The 23993-nt window shown below is 38.3% G+C and overlaps 3 protein-coding genes across 3 annotated transcripts; all 3 read left to right on the top strand.

The window, feature by feature from the left end:
- Positions 1-229: 229 nt before the first annotated feature.
- Positions 230-1135, top strand: LOC126759117 (uncharacterized). Its single transcript, XM_050473734.1, has 2 exons — positions 230-339; positions 697-1135. The coding sequence occupies exons 1-2, from the start codon at positions 300-302 to the stop codon at positions 1047-1049; spliced, it is 393 nt and encodes a 130-aa protein (XP_050329691.1). The 5' UTR covers positions 230-299; the 3' UTR covers positions 1050-1135.
- A 2665-nt stretch (positions 1136-3800) lies between these two features.
- LOC126758714 (uncharacterized) lies at positions 3801-4998 on the top strand. Its single transcript, XM_050473074.1, has 2 exons — positions 3801-4148; positions 4475-4998. Exons 1-2 carry the CDS (start codon positions 4097-4099, stop codon positions 4906-4908), a joined length of 486 nt encoding a protein of 161 aa, XP_050329031.1. The 5' UTR covers positions 3801-4096; the 3' UTR covers positions 4909-4998.
- Positions 4999-7391: 2393 nt separating this feature from the next.
- On the top strand, positions 7392-8693 carry LOC126758835 (uncharacterized). Its single transcript, XM_050473232.1, has 2 exons — positions 7392-7460; positions 8207-8693. The coding sequence occupies exons 1-2, from the start codon at positions 7421-7423 to the stop codon at positions 8536-8538; spliced, it is 372 nt and encodes a 123-aa protein (XP_050329189.1). The 5' UTR covers positions 7392-7420; the 3' UTR covers positions 8539-8693.
- The last annotated feature ends 15300 nt before the right edge of the window (positions 8694-23993 follow it).

Raw genomic sequence — 23993 nt, 5'->3', positions numbered from 1 at the left:
GTATTTTTACTTTTTCAAATTCTTAACTAAACAGTTTTGCAAATCTCACTGATGTCACGTCTCAATTTAAACCAAACAGTATGCGACTACGCGTTTCTTGTGTTAAAAATTGACGCAGAGCATTTATGATTTGATATTGTTAATTTACAAACTCTTCGAACTGAGTTAAATAAATTTCAAAAACCTTTCCTCCCTCACCAATCAGTCAACTTGAGGTCACCGCAATAAGCGTTACTAGTTTTTTGTCTAACTGCCTGCTATTGTGAAATCATTTGCAGAAGATATATACTTAATTTAAGATGTTGCCGAGGCTGACATGTTTCTGTCTGACAACTGTCGGTGAGTACAATTATTTATTGTACTATTATGTATAATATTTGTACTATTACCAGCGGAAGAGTCTCGAAATGTCGATAAATATTACTTAAAACATCTGCTAGTTGGCACTTAATAAAAGAGGGAAGACAAGTTTGTTAAGATTGTTGTGCCAGCACGGGATATTCAGAGTCACAGGTTTAATGAGAGGTTTTTGCGGTGTGTTGATGTCGTGTTTTGGTGCAGTGGAGTTACGGCACAAAAGCTGCTGCTGTGTAAGGAGTGGTCGAGGAATAACTCAGAGATTAAGGATAACACACAGTAGTTTCTCATTGCTACTACATTGCTAACGTATACATTTTTCTTTTTTCTTCGTTTCAGCTCTACACTTTGTCGGCTGTACGAGTATAGTACTAGTTAATGGAAAGCCACCTAAAAAGCTAACACCACAATCGTCGAGACCATTGAGTCTAGAAGTGAATCCATCACCTATTGCTTTAGACACCAATGAAGTTCTTGCAAACGCGATACAAAATTATGTTTCTTCTTATGCCACAAAAGCTAGTTATGTCAGTATTGGTGATTATAAAGACTTGTTTTGTGATAGTTGGTGTGACTCTGAGGAATCGAGTTACTTTAGTGGCAGTGGTTATACTGTACAGTGTGATGATAGTTGGTGTGACTCTGAGGAATCGAGTTATTTTAATTATGGTGATTCTTATAGTTACTTATAAATTGCATAGAAATATACATACAAACAAGCATAATTCGCGAGAGGTGCCAGACGATACCTCTTATAAAAAACTGATGTAGTTAAATAAATTAAGCAAAAAAGCAACAAACGATTTATTTTTATCTAAGGTTAGTAAATAACAAGAAAAATCAATTGCACTGAAGCTATAATTACCTTTACAGGTGCATTTCTTACAACAGAGAAGGGTATACAAAATGCTGAGTTTGATTTTTGATCATTTAGAGTGTATGGTAGCTATATATGTATTATAGTGATCCGTTCTACAAAAAATATTTGGGTATTCTAGCATTGCCCAGTAGTAATCCATACTCACATTTCGGAAAGATAACTCGTCAAATAAAAAAAACGCTTCCATGTAAGAACTTAATTTTAAGCTTTCACTTTGTACGACAGCCGTCAAATATCAGCAATTCAAACAAAAGAACAGCTTATTTGGGAGGAAAGGAAATTTGCGCAATTTCGGACTAATATCTTAAAAGTTGAGGGTCTACGCCGCGTATATACCGGTTGACGGACATGGCTAAATCATCTCAGCTCCTCATGGCGATCATTTTTACATATCAGTTAAGGTATCACTTTGGAAGATCGATTTTGCTACCCATTTTCATACGCTGTTGGAGATCACTTATGATAGATCTATTGTATTCTTCATTTTCTTATTTCTGAGATATTGTAAGAGTTTTGCTGCTTGGTTGTCAAACTCGGCAACTGCAGCAACCACAAAGTGAATGGTGATTGTGACCTTCGCATTTCTCAACTGCAAGTTGGTAAACAGAAAGAGTCCAGCACAATGGCATTAATTTCATAACGGTACTAATAATTTGGAAAAATACTGGCGCCAGTTGTTGGATAATGTGATAGAAGGTAACGAGCAAATTCAAAATTAATGGATCCATCATTATAAAAATGGCCATCAGAAAGAGGAGTTGAGTTCGCATAGAATTTAAATAATAAAAATAAAAGTTATCTGTAAAAAATTAATATAATAAAAGTTATCTATAAAAAATTAATATAATTATAAATGTTAAGTAAAAAATAAATTGCGAGCGAAACCACGAAAATATAATTTATATATATTTTATAGAGTCCGCTTAGTGGCTTATGGGTACTATATATAGTATGACCACTTCTCATATATGTAGGTATATGGCGGCTAGAGGAGATATTAAACAAATTCCATTCCATTTTTGGTACAAGGGTACAGTATTATCATTGAAAGACTGTCTCTGAATTTTATTAATATATTACATATGTAGCTTCATCGATATTTCGGTAGAAAGAAAGCCATCCAATGGCGCTGGAGCTCGTATACTTGGTATCTGCTGGTTTGAGCAGTTATAGTGCGGCTTTAGAAATTTTCAATGTAACAGGTATATGGGAAGTGGGCGGGGTTATAATTCCATTTTTTCTTACCGAATCAGCGGGGATACTGAAAAGTATTGTTCTGAATAAATTAGGGTGTTTTGTCTGTAGAGTTTGAAAGATATGTACATCAAACCTATTAGAGGGTGGAGTCACAACCAATTTTTTAAAACTTCCGAACAAAAAAAGTCACTCCATATTGCGTTTGGATACTTACTAACTAATAAACTTGTTTATATCTCACTGTGGGTTGGCAAAGTTTCGATTCCGCACTACCGCAATTCCAACCTCGCTCGGTTGCCAAGGAACATGTGCACCGAGTTTTATCAAGATGTCTCAATTTTTACTCAACCTATCGCTTGGCCTTTATGCCGCTGTATCTGAATTTGGTATCCCCGCCAAAAGCTCCGTCAGGATCGGAGAGCACCTCTCCGAGCCGTTCGATACCAAACAAGGTTTTAGACATGGCAACTCCTTATCGTGCGACTTCTTCAATCTGCTGCTGGAAAAAATTATTCGAGCTGCAGAAATGAGTGGAGCAGTTACAATCTTCTATAAGAGTGTACAGCTGCTGGCATACGCCGATGATTTTGATGTCATTGCCCTCAATATCCGCGCCCTTAGTTCTGCTTTCTACAGTATGGATAAGAAAGCGAAGCAAATGGGTCTGGTGGTGAACGAGGGCAAGACGAAATATCTTCTGTCATCAAAGAAACAGTCGTCGCACTCGCGACTTGGCTGCCACGTCACTGTCGACAGTCATAACTACGAAGTCGTAGATATTTCGTTTATCTTGGAACCAGCATCAACACCAACAACAACGTCAGCTTCGAAATCCAACGCAGAATAACTCTTACCAACAGGTGATACTTCGGACTGAGTAGGCAAATGAGAAGTAAAGTGCCCTCACGACGAACAAAGACTAAGCTCTACAAGTGACTCATCATACACAGTGACATCATCTGACGAGTGAACGTTACGAGCATCCGAGAGAAAGGTTCTGCGGAAAACTTAAGGTTCTTTGCGCCTTGGCCACGGCGAATACCGCAGTCGATGGAACGATAAGTTTTATGAGTTATTGACATTGTACAGCGAATTAGGAAACAGCACCTGCGCTGGTTGGGTCATGTCGTCCGAATGGATGAAAACCCTCCAGCTCTGAGAGAATTCGACTCAGTACCCACCGGGGGAAGCAGAGGAAGAGAAAGGCCTGCAGTCCGTTGTAATGTGGAATCCCAAATTGTTGGCAAGCAGCGAAAAGGAAGAACGACTAGCTGTTGTAAACTTCGCTATAACCGCGTAACCGCTGTCTATGTCAATAAAGAAGAACAAGATTAGTTTAAGAAGAATTCAGAACTCACTATACGATGAACCTCTCAATTAATTAAATCGATTTGGAAATTTATTCATTTATCTTATTGGTTATAAACACGCCTATAGCATTTTTTCCACAATGAAAAATATTCGTTATGTGACTACACGTTTCTTGACAACAATAGGCGGAGATCATTTATGGTTTGGTATTGTTAAAACAAAACTTAGATACAAGTGAAATACTCTTTCAACACATAAGTATTCTTATAAGTTTCTTCACAAATTAGTCCACTTGATAACGTGCGACTGTCAACTTGTGAACGTTAGACATCCGTGATTTCTACTAACGAAATGGCAAAGGAGATGTTACCGGGATCAATATGTTTGCTTTTGACTATTGCCGGTGAGTATAATAATTAACTGCTATTAATTAGAATCAGAAAAGGCAACTAATAGGACGGATGGTTGCATAAAGAGGAATAAATTACATTGTATTCTGGTTAGTGTGAATTAAAATAAAAAGAACAAGTTTTACAAGAACTGTAATCTGATGCTTGGACCGTTCTGCAACAAGCTTAAACACCCAGCAAGTTATCAGCGGTCATGTAGTACAAAATCTCTTTCAAGGTGACACTAGGCATAAGGAATGTTTTTTAGAATATTATCCATTACCAGCAAAAAACTCACTAAAGTTATAATAAATATGTTTTCTAAATTCTTTGATTTCAGTTCTAATGCTTGCCAGCAATATGCCAAGGGTTAGTGGAAAAGCGCTTGAACAACCAGCGAAGAGCCCATCGGATCCTATCTCAGTAGTAATAAATCAACCACAAACAACATTAGTTATAGGATCGGATTTAGCTAAGGAACTAATCGCAAGCTTACTTAGTGGTAAACCAGCTGCTGATGAAAATGAGAAGGAACGTGTTAAGGCTGTGATAAATAATCCGACGAAAAAAGATGAGGAGAAAAGTAATGAAAGTAACAATGACAGCTCTGAGATTGTAACAACTAAGCCTGGGGAAAGTTCAGAAACAGCAAAAGAAACAGATAATTCTGAAAGTACGACAAATAAAAATGCACAAACTCTTCGCTCTAAACGTGTGCAGGAGTATTGGGATTATCTTGATAGATACAATGATTACAGGTTGTGGCTAGGTTAAATTAAAATTGACAGAGCGTGAACATGTTCATTCAATTTGGTTTCTTGTTTGAAGAGTGGTGCTGCTAATATCTGGGTTATCTAAAATATATATATATACAGTAAATAACTAAAATACGTATGTAATAAACTTGCTGTTTTTTGTTTCGATTAATTTGAAGTTTTTGGGTTTCGCAGCGCGTTTGTTGATAATGGCCTTTGATTTAAGCTTGAATATCACCTAAGCCCTTTCTAAATTCCACAGTCACTTTATGCGATTTAGTCATAACACATAAACCTCCCAAGCCCGGCAGAACTTTGCTAAGTCAAATTGTAATTCATAAACCATAAACTACAAATCTTATGATCATACATTGTGACAGAAAAGTACACGGAAATTATACATAAAACGTAAGATATTTAAGTTCTTATCAATATTTATTTTATCGCCTTCAAAATAAACCCCACCACATGTTATACATTTATGGTAAGGATTTTTCCAATCCTTAAAACACTTATCAGCTAAAACTAAGCGACGAACTATACAATGGCTTGTCAAAAAAATCTTGCGGTATTTTTATTGAATTTTTTTTTTTATTGACCGATGCTACGGCTACTACTATGCCGATCTCTTTCGACCAATTCAGCGATTTTATCGCAATTTTCGACGACAGGCCTTCCGAAGCGTGGCGCATCTTCGACCACCTCTACACCAGAACGAAAACGTTGAAACCATCGTTGTGCGGTGGAAATGGAAACTGTATTGGGTCCATAAACTGCACAAATTTTATTGGCGGCTTGAGTTGTATTTTTGCCTTTATCGTAGTAGTATTGTAAAATATGCCGTATTTTCTCTTTATTTTGCTCCATGTTTGCGACGCTATAACTCACGAACGACTTAAAAGAAACGACAATCAATCAAACACGTGTTAGCGCGTGAAATGAGCTTTCCAAAAAGGTATAGCATGACCCGATGCGACGAATAAAACTAGAACTACGCGCTTTCAGCGCCAACTAGCGAAAATACCGCAAGACTTTTTTGACAACCTATTACATATAAATGATGAGGGTGACGAGAAAAGTTGAAATACGGCTGACTGTCTGTATGTACGTCCGTCCGTCCGTGCGAGCTGTACATAACTTGAGTAAAAATGGAGATATCTTGATGAAACTTCGTTTGCAGGTTTCCTAGTACATAAATTACGTGTTCGTAAATAAGCATTATCGAACCATTGCCACGCCCACAAATCGCCATTAACCGGAAACCTCTCTCTAATAAGTTTAATGTATATATCTCCTTAGCCACGAAAGCTAAAACAACTAAATTCGCCCATCACAAATACTACAAACACTTCTACCGATAATGTGAAAATGGGTGAAATCGGATGAAAACCACGCACACTCCCCATATAACGGTACTCTTCAAAACGACATAAAGCGCGATAAACCAATAGCTAAATGCGTCAGAAACGAAAAAATTTGCCGCCGGGATAGTATGACAAGGTTTTTAGGGGCCGGGGTAAAAATTGGACGATGGGCTTGGCCTCGCCCACTTTTTGGTGAAATCCCATAACGCGGGACTCGACCAAACCGATTTCGACAAAACTTAGTACGTGGCTTTCTTCCTATATTCTTATGTCACATTGTGAAAATGAGTGGAATCGGACAATAACTACATACGTCTACTTATAGGTACCGTATAGCACAATTCTACTTGATTCCTTTACTTTCCAGTACACAACTGACTTGGACAACTTGCCTGTTTTTTCGTTGTCGAAAATGGTCCTTGACCAGGAACCCAAATTATTGGCAAGTGGAGTTGACCTGCCAGTGAGATTAAGATAATTATTCATTGGCGACGGCAAGGCTAGCAATGCCGCTTGGCTGTCTGTGTAGTTCTTCTACCGTTTGGAAGATGCTAGCTGTGTTTGTTTGACGGATAAAGAGAGAGGGATATCGAAGTCCTCGGATTATTCAATACTGTACCCTGAGTGACTCAACTGGCCCGACTCAATGCTTTAGAGTTTATATTATATAGGAATTTCCTGCCAATATTAGAAGATTAAAAAACAGAAAAATAAAAATTACAATATGTTGTCGGATCTGATTATGATATATTTAAATCAGGTTTCCTTTGATTTATTTTACAGCTACCTAAAGTTTGAAAATTTTACTGACATCACGTCTAATTTTAAGCTATGCGGCTACACGTTCATGAGTTAACAATAGATAGCGATCACTTATGAATTGCTATTGTTAGAATTGTATGGGTACAGTTTTTCAGAGAACTTTTGAGCGATTGAGAAATTCTTTTCTGAGAAAATTCCTTACTGAAAAAATTCCACTTCTGAGCGCAGCAATGTCAACTTGCGTAGTAAAGTAGACAGATTTCACCAAACTAGGTGGTGTTCAAATATCAGCTCTCTAAAACGGCCTCAGAAATATAGCTCAATCACTCGGCTTATAAAAGCCCATGAGGAAGTAGCATCTTTGGGTAGTATCGGTTAGTGTTTGGAAGCGTTGATTGCTGGAAAATGCTCTCGAAAACCAAATTCGTGTCGCTGGTTTTGTGCGGTAGGTACTGAGGTTTTTAGTATTTCAAAAGCGATTTTAAGGATTCCTCGAACCGATATCCTTACGAGTTACTACGGCGTAGGCATACAAGTGTCAAAAATACTTTCAGGTAAGGGAGTTTGTGATGGTTTGTTTCTAGTACTATTGTTTGTTATGAGTGTTGGTACGGACAGTAGGAATTTAAAAAGAAATAATGGACTTAAACGAATCTGGACGGAAGGTAAAAATTGCATCGCGATTGAGTATCTACGACACAAACTTTAAGGGAAAAGAGTAAGAGATTCCGTGCTTATAAATTTAGTTTTAATTCCTTTTTAAGGAACGCGAATAGCTGCTAGTAGAAGGAGCAGACATCCAAGCAAGGAAGACAACTATTTGCTTCAATTGGAGCTGGCATTTTGTCATATTTATGGAGGTTATCTGCTGAAACTACCGATGTGTACTTAATATAATGTGTCATGCATAATGTGTATTTTGGATGCAAGATTAACAGCATGTCTCCTCGCTGTCTTTAGGCTCGGCTGTGCCTTTCTTGGTTGTTTGGCTAGTTTTTGGCGAAGCCCAGCTGGGATTGCTTCCACTGACATGGGTACAGAAAGACATTATTTTTCAAAAACTTTTTTTCTTAACATTTTGTGATTTATTTGTTCCAGCAAAACAGAGGTGCTGAAAACACGATACACTTCACCGTCTTTTTTGAAATAACTTATATAAACAGCTAAACATTTCACATATTCTCTTTCCAGCCTTATTTATCAATGGCGAAATACAAAGCGTCAGCGGAAGACCTTTCATACGAAAACAATACGAAGGTATTATCGAATCAGCGACAGACACAATGAGAAGTATTGTGGAGTCAATTCATGCAACTCTGATGGATAAGGTGTCCACCTTGGTCTCCAATGTAGCCACACAAGTTGCCAAAGATCTTTTGCCTGCAAAATGTGAAGACGGCGTCGACTGCGATCGGTTCTTCCTTGAAACCGTAATCAGCAAAACTGCTATAAATCTAATTACTGATAGATTAAACCCGCTGACAACAACAACAACTGAGACAACAACAACTGTTGAACCATGATTGATGCAGCAACTACTGATGCGCCAACCACTGATGAACCAACAACTGATGCACCATAAAGCAAGCAATGCGGCTAGTATAATGTCAGTATATTAAAAAAGAAGTATACGAAATAAAATGTTCTAACCACAAACCTTCAAATTAATGTCGGTTATATTCGCGCGCAGGTTGCAAATATCTCCGACGCAAAACGCTGAAAGCTGTTACATGCGACAATAAATATTTTAATCGCTTGATTTTCTCATCCTATGTCATCATATCACTTTAGAACACCTACAGGTGTGAGAAAATAGCATTCTACATTCTTTGAACAACAAATTCTCAGCTAGAGCCCCAGTTAAATAGCTCTAGTATGTTCAGTTTGAAACGCTGTTGCATCTTCAACCTTTTTTGATTCGTAAATATTTGGGCCAACAGTTTCCAGAATTTCTAGCATTAATAGTTGCCAAAGGTCTTGGGGATTTTCGGAAAATTGAGTTCACGTCAGTGGTTATTCTGTGCCAGAAAATTAAGTTCTTTCTTCTCTCAGCCTTGACCAGTAGTCGTTCATAAACCTACAGTTGGCTTGGAAAACTTACACTTATGAAGTTTGAATCTTTAAGCCATCGGTAGAGTGGTTCATAAAACATTGCCCGAAAATCTGGTTGTCGGGTATGAAACTAAAACCGCTGGAAAGGTGACTCCTATGTCTATTTACGAAATAATCTCCCCTACTTAATATCGCTGAAAGGCGTTTTAAATTAGAAATAACTCAAGTTAATCTTTGCAATCTCGTGCAACACGTTCAGACAATTCTTCATGCCTTTGAGTGCAATGAACGTGGCGTTGTCCTGCGAAAACAAAGCAGCCGCATAATTTGACCTCATGTGTTTGCTGGCAAATCGTGGCTGCCATGAATAGTGGCTACAAGGCTGACGATGTCGTCATCGTCTATTCTAATATCCAATTGTTGCATATCGTCTGCGTGCCACACGTAGCCATCCATACGCCGGTTTCCACCACTAAGTATAAGTTATCAGCTGAAAACAACGATAACAGACCGAGAGTTGACTGACGCGTTCCCCCAACCGTGCGCCAAATAGAGCAATTGTTAGCCGCGTCACGTTGTAGAAGCGTCGCATACTCGTTAAAGCGACAGATGCTCCTGCGAGAGGCGGCGCCAGTCTGCACCCGATTGACAACATGTCCTTATTGCCTACGCACACATACACAAACTTGTCTTGTACGAGTATTTGCGTTTATCGTGCTTGATGTATGTATTTCAAGCCTGGAGACTAGCCGTTTTAGCAGTCGACTGCAGAATCTCACAGCCGGGTTATGGCCGTTGATGGCTGGGTGTCTGCCGCCAAGTTGTCGCGCCAGTTTTAATAATTGGCGCTGGAAGCTGCGTCCGTTTGGCGCAACGCTGAGACACGTAAACGTCACACTGTGTTAAATATATATAAGTTGTCCTTCCTTGTTTTGATTTTCTTACTCATTTAAGTCATATCCGCTTTTTGTTTTTCTTTGTGGTGAGCTTTTGCTTTGTTTTAGACTTCAAGAGCATTGAACTTGAGGGAGATTGCTTGATGAAGCATTCACTAAAGTTCAAATCAGATTGGTTGTGTGTGCATTTCATTCTCAAACAACACATAGCAGTGCAGTTTTTAGTTTTAACCCTACAGTCCACATCGCAAGTACACTTAGAACGACTTAGAAGTCCACATCGCAAGTACGCTTAGAACGACTGATATCCGAGTCTCCTAACTCTTTACGTAATGGAAGTATTCTAATATCAAACTTTATTTCCTAACTCCTCAGAAGCTGGACCGCACTGGACAGCGATTAGAAGGAGGCCTCCAAAAGTTTATATTGGAATGCTGAAGACCCAACGTTCTCCCCTGATTCCCTTGACCGCTTACGATGAGAGTTTTTGATTTCGTTTTAACTCTTAAACATTGCTTATTATAGCAAGGAATACTCCAGAGTCCATGAAACAAATACCGCTTGAATCTGGTAGAGGTGCAACCTGCACTACAGTTAAGCAAGCCGCGAGTTTTTATTTAAAGATAGAAGTGGCATAATGAGTGGATGGAACTTGTTGCTTAAGAAACTATATCCCGAGCTTGTGTGAAGCCAACGAGTCCAAAAATTACCTCATTAAGACTATATGTACTTTCGAAAAATTTATTTGTAATGGAAGGACTTGGATAACATGGAAAAAAATGGCGCCACCGATCACCAAAATTTCTTTTTTCCAGGGAAGGAAGTACTAAATGAAAGATGGAGCCATGTGTAGAAGTTCATGCAATTCACTTGGGCGTGTCCAGAAAGGATTCTTTTACATGTGGCTCAAGCAGGCCGCGACTTTCGGTCTTAGACCAAGTATTAGTCCAGTCATTATAGTAAGTTCACCGAGATTCTTACCTAATTTAAGCTTAAATGACTGGACTATATTCTCTGGGTAGCCGGGAGAACACCCCCTTGAAGGCAAGCTAAAATGGCGACTCTCAACGAGAAAAAACATAAAGAGAACATGGGTTCTTATTCAAAAAATCAGTAAAATCACCGAAAGAAGTCAGATACGTACAAATGAATATGAGTATGGTTTCATCAATGAATGCTGTGGACCCAGCGAAAGTAAAAAAACTTCTTAGGAAAAGAATTCAATGAATTGAAAAATAAGTTATAATACTAAGTATTTTGTAGCTTCATTGACTACTAATCACTTGAGTCCGTTCCTTATTTTTCAGGCTTCAAGAATACGACTTTTGAGTATAACCGTCTATTGTTACCGCTTGGTCTTGTCCTTTTACTCATCCCATTGAAAAACTGACTGTTTACTGCTTCGAAAATTGACTCGTGCATGGTTAATGAGCGGCGCTCAACGCACATTCTACTTTGCTTTTGAGAGCATATAATTCATCATCTCATTCTGTGAACTATGCGACCGAGTAGCCTAACCTGTCAAAGGACTGAAACTATGATATTTCAGTATTTATATGTGTATTTCTATAGCTTTAGTGCAGAGGCAAAACCAATTCTTGCAACATGCAGGCTTTTGTTGTTAGCTGCATAAACAATAACAACAATTCACTCTATAAATAAACAGGCAGGGTACTGAAATGTTACATTGGCATAGCTCTGCATGCATAGACGCCAGGCGGCTCTCTAACCAGTGTTGACTTACAAACGAGCAGCTGTCTGATTCATCGACAAATTGTGTGGCTTAGACAGCACTCATTTAGTAAGTAAGGCCAATATAAGTGGCTACACCACATCAACGGCAGCTCATACCTTGCTGTAAGGGTACCCATACTACATCTTATATAAATAACAAATAAGTAGCCTAACGCATTCCAGACTATGCATGTAAATCATTGTCAAAGAGGCAATTGCTTTTTGCTCCTTTCCCTACTTGCAGAAAGCGCATAAATCATTTCCTGTTCGGTTGTGGGTATGGGCTCAGTAAATCGCACTTAAGTTGCTTTTAATCGAGTAGAAATGTTGTCACGTGCTATCTGATTACTTTAATTTACATAGAACAGGTTTTGATTTGAGAAGCGAAGAGGAAACTGAAGAAAGTGCTGAAGAATTTTATGATATAGCAGAAGGCGAGTAAGATACAACTTTCTTCTCGACCAGACGTATTAGGCGTAATCAAAAATAGCCGCCTCAATAGATTTGTAGGTAGTTAAATGCTTTGTCGACATATGAATGTTATTGTTGTTTTTGGAACGGTTATATAACCCCCATTAGGGTGGTAAGGTTCAAATAAGCTTTCATTGTGGTCATCCAACGGTAGGCCCAGGCAAAGAGCTGTTTCGACAGTGTCAGACAATAGGGAGAGGGGTGTTAGATGTGCAGGGTTAGCTGGGCATGCAAAGAGATGGTTAAAGTCATGCAGGGACTCGTACCCCAAGTTGTCATGCTGAACATAAATTTGATATATCGGGTTTGATTCTGGATAAGCAGGGATTTCACCTGCTACAGTATCCAGAACGAAGCAGGGCAAAGGTCACTCACGATACTCATGGCAACTCGAGCTCAGTGGGCGGTGGTTTGACTTCAAGTACGCAATTCACTGAGAGTGAGTCGGTGAAGGTGTTTACGGCGCCACTGTGAATGACAGTCGGTGCAGTGACCTAGTTGAGTGATGCTCCTAAGAGGCGGTTCCGCTTCAAACAAGTGACTGCAGGGACTGCTTGTAGCGGCGTCCATTCTGCGCCTTAACTGGGAGCTTATGAGCCTCACTTTCTAGATGTTCGATAGGAGACTTCAAAAAGCATCCCGTTATAGTCCGGAGTGCAGTGTTATCATTCAACTCAAGGAGTGTTTGGTCTCACAGTGAAGCGGTGTTTCAATTTTACAAGGGGATATTAGTGATCTTCTTTACGACTTTTAACATAACCTACCACATCGTTGGATACAAGTTTCAAACATTGCTCGATACACTTAGAAGAAATTACATTCTTATTTCAATTCTGACAACTGATTTCGGTAGAAAGCTGTAAAGGTTAAATTGCCATAGGCAACTATGAAACTCTAGTACAAAGCTGGGTGATGGAATCAATGTGTTGTTTCCAGATTACTACTGCGTAGGCGAGTACAAAAAAATACTTTCCTACTTGTTTAAAGAAAAAACACAGAAACTTCAAATATCATTCGAAAGAAAATTCGTTGGCATTTATTTTTTGAAGATTATCTCTTTTAAATGTTGGCTGCGGCTACGTCTCAGATGGTCCATCCGTTGAGTAAATTTTCGATCATTTCGACTGGTAACTGGCGAATGATAACTGTGATGTTTTGCTCCAAGGCCTGAATCGAAGCGGGATTGTGCGCATATACATACGTAAAACTTTACATATCTCCATAGGAAAATGTTCTAACGGTGTGTTATCACGCGATCTTGGTGACCAATCCACCAGCCCAAAATGTGAAACTATCTGCTTACCGAAGTGTTCTCTCAATATATTTACATGTACACAAACTTCAATTTCAGGCATCTAATAGTCGGTTATCATGCCGCTATGATTCCACCGCCCTACAAACCACTCCAAACCGTTAGTTTTCTGAATGAAAAGTTGCTCTTCGTCTTAAATGCGGCAAGTTTTCTTGTTTACATACCCATTTTCAATTACCTTTAAGCCTTTTAAATATGAGTATATAATCTCAACTCATATTTAAAGACGACTAAAGATGATTAGTGGAGATTAACTCTTCTTATACCGATTTCTCCAGCCTCTGAAGAAGTTAGAGAATAGTTATTGATGTGATCTATTGTGGAGTTCAATTAATGGACGATTTTACTGTGATTGTACAAAAAATGGTGTCTAGATCGCGGGAGTAATATACATCTGCCTATTTTTTCCTATTCTCGAACAAAAGCGTGGACCCTATATGTGGTGGTATGTCACTCAGGACATCATACTCGGGCAGAAGCTACCGAATTTGTTGACTGACAATTTGTGAGTGATGCAATATCAAGGTGTTGTGGTAAGTTTCAGATATCGTTAACATAAGGATGCTTTTATTTAAGGTTCCTGAATTTTTTTCCAGCAGACGTAATTTCTCTTTCGTCTAAAATATCCAAGCAGATACTGTTAAAGAAATAAGTTCGTGGAAAACTCTATAAGTCTAAATGATATTCAGGAGAAATCATTAGACAATTTTAATTTTTCGCATGAGACAAGTCTCTTGTTTCCGAGTCATTGTGCTACTAATGTTTAGGAAAATATCAATCTTTAAACCTTGCTCAGGGTACGTTTCTATAAAACCTGTAATACCCGAAAGGAAACGTCCTAGACCCTATAAAGTATTTGGAAATATATAAAAGGTCACTGAGACGAGCTGAGTCGATCGGTTTATATACTATATATGCGAACGAGTTATTCAGTTTTGGAGGTAATACAATAAGATTTTGCACACCTGCTTTTCTCACCAAGAAGCTGCTCATTTTTCGGAACCACCGATTTCGGACTACTATTCCATATAGCTTTTTTATAAACTGGCAGATCGAGTTCAAGCCCTTATATGACACATATAATTATTTGATATATTAAAGAGGTAACATGCGGTAAGGCACTTATCACAAATATTTATCAACATCAAAATAATTCCTACAGGGCATGTTTACAAGTGCATCGTTGCGGCATGCTTAGCCCATGACTTGCGATTTGCCAACACGTTGGTGTTGTGTTGGAATTTATAGCTGCAAAAATGCGCACCAGCATAACATTTTCACCAACAACAACACTTTCGCACCAGGGCCCCACCTTCGCCTGCCCTTTGAACCCTTGAAATTGTTAATGCAACTGGCATTTGCATATGTATGGCAGGCTTGCAGCCCTTTACATTGTGCATGTATTTAAGTGTGTATGTATGCATGTGGGTGTGTGTGTTCGTAATTTTTATTGCACACTTGAGGGCGACACTTATTGTTAGGTGTACAAGCGCTGTCAAGATTTATTTATGGCATTTAGACGAAACGTTTTTCTATTGTTGTTGCATGGCGCTTAGAAAGCAATGATTAATGTTTAGTGTGCTGTAAAAAAACATAAAAAAAACTAAATAGTATGCAAGTAGTAAAACGGTTGTCGCGCTGCATTTCAGGAAAGGAAGTATGCTGTGGGATTTTAGTGCAGACATATGAAAGCAAACTAGACGTTAGATCTTTAATTTTGAACACTGAGAGATTTGAACTTAATAAAGGACAAACTTTCTGGCCTCACATTGATATATTCTTAAAAATTGTATCAAATATCTAAATAAGAATTGGCAACTCTGATATAAAAATGTGAACATGCTTCCTCTCTTGTAAATCGTCCATTCATCTAGAAAGATTTAAAGATATTTTATTCGAAAACTATCGGGTTGGTTTTTGAGAAGAGACAAAAGAAGAAAGGGAGAGAGAGCATAGGCACTTTTAATGTGTAAAATTATCAACTAACTACACCTTTGTCGATATTGGAGTTAAGAGTAGTGTCAAACTATAGTGGAATAGATAGATTTTTTCCATGAGGAGAAGTTCCGGTTTGAGTACTACGAGTAAATCATAAAATATTTAACACCTTCGGTCATACGTGATGACAGTTTTCTTGTTTTTTTCAACTACCCTTCTATATGAGCTCATTATTCAAGTTAAAAAAGTCCATCAAACTATCTTTTGACCTATAGGTGATCTCTTCATAAAACAAGCCACCGTCAGCTGTCACATTTGTTGCCAAATAGATTATAGACGACAACCTCACGAGAGCGTCAGATTACGTCGACGACGTCTTATCGGAACCAAAGATTGTCCACATAATGTTTAGTTGAAGCATTTTGTTTGAACCGAACGTCGACTGAGACATAAGATGAAGCTACATTGGACAAAAGCAACGATTATACGTGGTACAAAATGTTTTAAGAGGATCGGGAAGATGTGAGCAATGAAGAGCATGAGACGCCAGACGCCAAGTAAAGTCGAATGTGAAGGTTTTGCCAACAGTTAATATCGATTGCAGGGGAGCCGTGCATGATGCACGCTCTTGCCAAAAGATCGTACGGTCAATAAAAAGAATTACCTGGAAGTTATGCTAAGCAACCCGTTGAAAATGCCCGGATTTTTAAAAGCACAAAAATTGGATTTTGCAACATGATAATGCCCCTGTACAGGCATTGTTGCTTGTGCGTGAATATTTGGCCAAAACCAACGCATTAAGGGGGTATTCTGGTCTAGAAATTTAAAAAAATCGAAATTTGTTTTTTTATATTTTCAAAGTTTAACTATTCAAGAATATGTGTACAAGAGGATTTTTCGAAATTCCAATTATTTTCGGTGATATAGGCATTTTTCTGACCCGACATCCTAACTGGTTTGGCCGGAACTAATCGAACAAAAGACTTTACGCGATCCATAGTTCCGGCCATTGCGACATTATTCTAGATTAATAATCTTTTTTTTTTTTTGGTTTCAGATAACTAGGAGGGTTGAAATCATGTGTATGGTCACGTGGAAATTTTTAGAGACCCCCCCCCCCCCCTTCGTCAGCTCATAATTTTTGAAATTTTTTACTTTTTTTAGTTTTTAATTTTTTTCTGTACTCTTCTAATATTAACAAATAACTAATAAAGAAATGAATAGCAAAAATATTAATTGTCTTGACGACACTTTAAAAATTACCTGAAATTCATGCTTCTACCCAGAATACCCCCTTAATTGTGCTGGAAGCCTCCGTATTACGCAGACCTGGCCACTGTTACTGTTTCTTTTTTTCCAAAAGTGAATGGAAAAGAATGACACTGGGCTACGAAGGAGGAGCTAAACAAGAACGCAAAAAGTTACCTTTATGTGCTTTGAGGTTTGAAGAAAACGCTGGCAGAAGTGCAATATAGCTGGCGGTGATTACTTTATATTGGGCAAAATAGATATTTATGAATAAATGAGCACTTGCTTAAGGAAAATCAAATTGCGAATACTTTTTGAGAGAACCTCAATAACGTCTCAACGAATACTTGTGGATTATCATCACTTCAAATGTGATTGTTTTGTCTTATTAATGTACCCTATTTAACTTTAAAATTGAAACTTTTTTTAAAAAAAAACGCATAAAATTTGCAAAATCTCATCGCTTTACTTTTTTGAAGATAATTTGAAAACAAAATTTTCATTTTTCGAACGTGCCACATGTTTGCTGTTGTCTTCCAAAGGAATCAACTTTAGAACGTAGCCCCACAAAAAATAGTCTAAAGGCGTTAAATCGATGATCTTGGTTACCAACTTACGGGTCCAAGAGATGAATTTCTCCGAATAAATTCAAAATGGCCATAGAATCGCGAGCTGTGTGGCATGTAGCGCCATCTTGTTGAAACCACATGTCAACCAAGTTCAGTTCTTCCATTTTTGGCAACAAAAAGTTTGTTAGCATCGAACGATAGCGATCGCCATTCACCGTAACGTTGCGTCCAACAGCATCTTTGAAAAAATACGGTCCAATGTTCCATCTTTGCGTAAAATCTTCCATGTGGTCGAATAACACAAACCCAATTGCTTCGAACGGCGACGAATCGACATTTCACGGTCTTCAGCCACACTCTCAGAAACAGACGCAATATTCTCTTCTGTACGCACTGTACGCATTCGTGTGGTTGGTTTAATGTCCAATAAAGTAAACTGAGTGCGAAACTTGGTCACAATCGCATTAATCGACCAAGTGATTATGTAGACCATAAATCGGACGTAAAGCGCGAAACACATCTCGAACCGAACACTTATTTTGGTAATAACATTCAATGATTTGCAAGCGTTGCACGTTAGTAAGTCTATTCATAATGAAATGTCAAAGCATACTGTTTCTCTTTGACACCATGTCTCTGGTCCCACGTTTTGCGTGAAAATCCTAACCTCAAAAAAATCACCCGATAGTAGGGTCAATGATTCCAAATTACCGACTCTGCTGGTAGATTACGTCGAAAGAATATTGAACGCAAAGCGAACCATTACTTTGGCAATAAAATTGTAGAAATTGCAAACGCTGTTTTGGAGAAAATCCGTTTATTATTACAAGCCAATTTGAATATAAATAATAATGGGTTATCAAAAAAGTCTTGCGGTGTTTTATTGAATTTTTTTTTATTGAAATTGAAATGAATTTTTGATGACTCATGCCCAGCTCTTGACCGATGCTACGGCTGCTACTATGCCGGTCTCTTTCGACCAATTCAGCGATTTTATCGCAATTTTCGACGACAGGCCTTCCGGAGCGTGGCGCATCTTCGACCACCTCTACACCAGAACGAAAACGTTGAAACCATCGTTGTGCGATGGAAATGGAAACTGTATCAGGTCCATAAACTGCACAAATTTTATTGGCGGCTTGAGTTGTATTTTTGCCTTTATCGTAGTAGTACTGTAAAATATGCCGTATTTTCTCTTTATTTTGCTCCATGTTTGCGACGCTATAACTCACGAACGACTTAAAAGAAACGACAATCAATCAAACACATGTTAGCGCGTGAAATGAGCTTTCCAAAAAGGTATAGCATGACCCGATGCGACGAATAAAACTAGAACTACGCGCCTTCAGCGACAACTAGCGAAAATACCGCAAGACTTTTTTGACAACCTATTAGTATTGTCTCATTAAAATGGCTTATTATTATCTTCTGTGTAGCAGAAATTACGGCATACCATAGGACTAAACTGACGCCTTATGTGGGAAAATATATTCCTCTTCTGAATCTTTGCGTGCCTGCTTGACTTACATAGGTGCTCTAAAAATTAGTTTATATCAAAACTTAAATAGAAAAGCAATTTCAAACTAGAAACTTTCAATATTTAGATAATATTTATGCCTTCGCTGCAACTCCTTGGAATTTCTGTATAAAAACCTGTCTGCACAAATGAAAAACAATAAATTATTAACAGCTGTAACTCCGCAACATTTCACTTCCTCGCTTTTGCCGACCGTTTGCTTTTAGGTATTTCTACGGAGCTTTTTGCTTGCTTTCGTAGCTCAATATTTGGTTGCCGACATTATTTGCAATTTGCCAAAACCTTTTGCAGGCGCATTTTTTCACGTATTTGTGTATAAATTTGTACCGAACTTTGCTGATTTCAACCGAAAACGGAAACTTTACGTACACAAACAATCAATGGCATCAAAGGAGCAAAGTATGCGTTGAAAGCTAAAAGGAAAACATAAATAAATATCGAAGAAAAACTCTCGAACTTGCTGTTTTCCTTAGTCCATGGCCACTTCCGTTTTACCATTACCATTACCGTTACCTTACTTTCTTCAACTCTGTTTGCAAAACAAAAAAAAAAAAATCGGAGTGAAAATTTCTGACCCGAAATTTTTATGTCTGCTACAGATTTTTGCATCATTTGCCATTGTAGCTGGGTATGTAAATCTAGTTTGTGCTGCGCAACCTTTTTTCGACACGCCTTCAATTGCTGCCAATGTTGCATCCGGTAAATTTTCTCACCATTTGACAAATAAATAAATTGAACAATAAATTTTGCTAGCAGTTTTTCGCACGTGAGCGAATGGTCAATATACGAGCGCAGGGCATGCTGCTATGTCATTCAAATTGCTGGGTATATAACGATACATGCATACAATTGAACAAGTGGAACGGCATACAACTGAACAAGTGGAACGGCATACAATTGAACAAGTGGAACGGCGTAGCTGCAGAAAGTGTTTAGAATTTAGCGCGAGCGAAATATATGGGAATTCTTAAACAATATTTATTGTATTTTTACTGGCATTGTTGCTGTGAAAAATTGGCAATGCTATGCAAATTGCAACATGTTTGCCACGCAGACTATGAAATATTTTTATTCTTGTTTGGCGCGTTACCTAACACCACAAATAACTGTAATGTCATAAAACAGTATTTTATACGTACCATTTGCGCAGTTTGAGGTTATGTAAATATATTTTTTATGGAATAGAAAAAGAAACGCGTGTCGCAAATCTAAAATCATAAAAATTAGAACGTAATCATATCTCAAAGTAAATTCCAATCAGTCGCTCTTTCGATTTTTTTGAGGATTTCTTTTGGGAAAGAAATAATTGAATCGGGTTTATAATTATATATTTTTCACAATTTTTGCTTTCTGCCCAATCGCTCATATATCTGCTAGACGCTCGGTCACTAATTTCCTTCTAGCTTCGAAAATATTTCAAATTCTCATCTAAAACTTTGAGCACATATTCTTAGATTATTTTTAAAGAGATTTAAGCAAAAAAAAAAATCGATTTTTTGAAGCTTCTAAATCAGGCTCCCCCCTTAAGTAGAGGATCACGATGGAGCAAAAAAAAAAACAAGAAAAAACGTTAACTTCGGCTGCACCGAAGCTAATATACCCTTCACAGATTACATTTCGTAAATATATCTTGTCAAATGCAAAAGTTTTCCATATCAGCATTTAATTCCGATCATTCAGTTTGTATGGCAGCTATATGCTATAGTAAGCCGATCTGAACAATTTCTTCAGATATTACATTATTTTTACAAACAATAACTCATACCAAATTTCGTGACGATATGTTGTCAAATGTGAAAATTTTCCATACAAGAACTTGATTCCGATCGTTCAGTTTATATGGCAGCTATATGTTATAGTGGTCCGATATCGGCCGTTCCGACAAATGAGCAGCTTCTTGAAGAGAAAATGACGTTTGCTACATTTCAAAAGGATATCTTAAAAACTGAGGGACTAGTTCGTATATATACAGACGGACGGACGGACGGACATGGTTAAATCGACTCAGCTCAACATACTGATCATTTATATATATACTTTATAGGGTCTCCGACGCTTTCTTCTGGGTGTTACAAACTTCGTGATAAACTTAATATACCCTGTTCAGGGTATAAAAAGTATTAATTTTACATTATGAATACTATCTCAATCTATAACGACGGTTCCAAAATGGACTGCGGAAAAAGGACGGGGGTATTCTCCGAGGACCTCGATAACTCTCTCTCTCTTCATCCGCCTAAAAAACGCAGTAAGCATCTTCTAAGCGGAATTACTAGATATAGAGATGGTAGTACTAGATATAGAATATCTGCGGTAAGATTGAGAAAGTTAAAATATCCACAGATAACCAGCCGGCATTGCTAGCCTTGTCGTCGCCAAAGATTAATTCCTACATGGTCAACAAATGTTGCAAGACTGAAAGCTCACTTGCTGGTCAACTGTACTTGCCTTAGCAATCATAGGAACCTTTTCGGTAACGAAAAATCAGCAGCATAATTAAGCCCGAAGGGTCTACACTCTTACTTAACACATTTTGAAGTTGGAGCTACTAGTTAAGGGCCGGGGGTGCGCAACTAAGTTTGAGTCACATACGGTCATCATAATAACTGGAACACTGCATTTAGTAGTCAACCAGAACCGTAGTAAAGTGTCCTAAGACATTACCTGCAGTTGATTATGGAATACGTATAAATTAATAGATACAGCTACTACGATGGAAATTCAAAAAATGTTGATTTAGAGCCAGAATATTATGATTCAAACTTCTTCTTCTTCTTTACTGGCGCAAGACACTGCTTATGCGCTTTCAGCCGAGTTAAAATCCGCACCCAGTCGTTTCTTCTTTTCGCTATTTGGCGCTAATTCGAAATACCAAGTGCAGCCCGGTCCTTCTCTACCTCTGGCATGATTTCATGCGAACGCGCCTCTGGCAACCAGACGCTGCAATCAGGCTTCAGCGAACCCTTAAACCGAAGCTTTCTCTCTTTAAGTTGTGATCCCAGGCTCCACAAGGGTTGGCTACCGCATCTTACACAATGGTTACCCACATTTCCGGGGTGCTCGCGAGGACACAATAGTAGGAATTGGGTATAGTCCTACAACTGTAACTGCTTACCCAAAAACATAACTATATCTCATTACTCCACAATTCGAGCTAGTAAAGCTCGAATCTTAAAACCTGGGTGATGCTTAATCCAAAAGAATAAATTATAAAATTAAAAGTAAAATTTTACTAGCATGATTCGATCTACTGGCGAAAGAGCTGTGGCAACCGGTCCATTAGAACCGCAACCGCTGTGAGCTCCCACACTGTACAAGTGGAGCTACGAAAAGGGGTAAACGACAGTGATGCTGTTTCACGGATAATTCTATATACAAAACGGTTCTAGAAACTAATCGCTCTTCCCAGAATCAAATTAAAACAGCTTGTTACATTTTATGTAGGTCATTATAGGCTATGGTATTATCTGCACAGATCCGTTGTCTTGTGAACATATACACATATTTATGTCTTCGTCTTCTTCTTATTGCAGAGCCAGCGTTGCTTCTGTCTTTTCAGAGTAGATCTATGACTAATGGCTCAACTTATCACTAGCACTGCGGATTCGGATACAGTGCGACACGCCGAGGCAACTCGAGTGCCGTTTATATTTCGGCTTATATTTCGCCACCATATAATAGCACTTAATGTGCATCAGAAAGCAATGAGAGACCGAAGAGAGAACTTCTCTGAAATTCTTCTCTTTTTAGATGAGATCACAACGTTTACACCCTTTCTCCATAGAGCAAAAGATGGCTTCCTCAGAAATAAAAATCTCACCTCAAAAATGGCATTCTTCTTCTATTGGGTTGCTCGCTTTTATTATTTTACTTTTATTTGCGCGTCATTGCGCATTTCGCTTTCAATTTTTCATTATTTGTGGTGAAAGTGCAATAACAGTAAACACTAAATGAGTGTAAAATGAATTCCCAACGGCACAGCCATATTCAAACACCTCCATCCATGCACACCGCAGCCGCAATAAAAATTTATTATTCACTTGTTCAGATGACAAAAGCTTCACTTCGCCGTCGACTTCGTCGCTAAACAAGTAGCTCATTTCCATAGCGTATAAATTTTTTATTGCACCTTGTAAAAGGTTTACACAACAGTTGTGTGAATTATTTATGCTAATCGTAAATAAAAACCTAAACTTTTCGGTGCTACGAAGCTTTATTGTTGGGGAAAACTTTGGACTATGAGTATTTTATGACGCAGACCAAAGCGATTGATGTCAGATACCGACTCATTTCATTAATTTTTCGGTTGGAATTCGTCATAGCCGTTGTATGAAGGCGGATCTGTCGTAAATATTTCACATGCCATATATTATACTAGGATTTGGGAACACTTCTTTCAATGACCGGCTAGACTTATAAGATCCTAAGTTATTTGATGGAACCATATAAAAACATATGAGAATAATTATTTTCAAAAAGTGTACATATTTCTGTTGTCGGATCTGTATTCTTGTCCACGTAAATGGACCGTAGGGCCTCGAGCCTGCGTCTACAATTTGCTGGGCCATCTAGAATCTGGTTTTCTCGAGTTTCTTCTTCCATGTCGCAAAACCGGCAATTTGCACAAGAGACTATGCCGCAGTTGCTGTATAGAGCGCGACAAGGAGATGAAATTTGTTTTGGAGGAGATTGATTATATCTTTAAACCTTACAAGGTTGTAACCTCTCAGTTGTAGCTTGCCGTGGCGCATTCCTGCTGCCCGTTGGCAACTCTCTCCACCGTGGGGAGCATATCCTTTATAGTGTGGGGGCCACCGCAATTCATGGTTCTGTTCCCATTATCTGGAAGCTGCCGCAGAGCGGGCTAGTTTGTCGGCCAGCTCTTTGCCGGTTAGCCTTTTATGTTTCTCGTTCCTGCCATTGATATACCTATCCATTAGTGTATTAGTATAGACTATGACAAGTTTTGTAACTTATCCATTGACAAGTTAATTTTACCATTTTTCAAAAATTTTCTCATAAACTTCTCGATCGGACCGATTGTAAGTAAGTTACTTTTCTTGCAACAGTTACAATTTTTTCTTCGACTTCAGCGCACAGGGAACAGATCATAGTATCAACGTCAGCATATAGAGAGTTGCAAAAGAGTATCAGACTTATAGTTAGTCCATTTTTATCTCGACCCATCCGAATAAATTCGCTTTGATGTGTTAGATGTTCG

Source organism: Bactrocera neohumeralis, chromosome 5, assembly GCF_024586455.1.
Source record: "Bactrocera neohumeralis isolate Rockhampton chromosome 5, APGP_CSIRO_Bneo_wtdbg2-racon-allhic-juicebox.fasta_v2, whole genome shotgun sequence".
NCBI lineage: Eukaryota > Metazoa > Arthropoda > Insecta > Diptera > Tephritidae > Bactrocera > Bactrocera neohumeralis.
This window is presented reverse-complemented; position numbering and strand designations above follow the sequence as displayed.

Coding starts and splice junctions, on each gene's coding strand:
- LOC126759117 (XM_050473734.1), top strand. CDS start 300: ATGTTGCCGAGGCTGACATGTTTCTGTCTGACAACTGTCG. Junction 340..696: donor TTTCTGTCTGACAACTGTCG/GTGAGTACAATT, acceptor TCTTCGTTTCAG/CTCTACACTTTGTCGGCTGT.
- LOC126758714 (XM_050473074.1), top strand. CDS start 4,097: ATGGCAAAGGAGATGTTACCGGGATCAATATGTTTGCTTTTGACTATT. Junction 4,149..4,474: donor TTTGCTTTTGACTATTGCCG/GTGAGTATAATA, acceptor CTTTGATTTCAG/TTCTAATGCTTGCCAGCAAT.
- LOC126758835 (XM_050473232.1), top strand. CDS start 7,421: ATGCTCTCGAAAACCAAATTCGTGTCGCTGGTTTTGTGCG. Junction 7,461..8,206: donor CGTGTCGCTGGTTTTGTGCG/GTAGGTACTGAG, acceptor TTCTCTTTCCAG/CCTTATTTATCAATGGCGAA.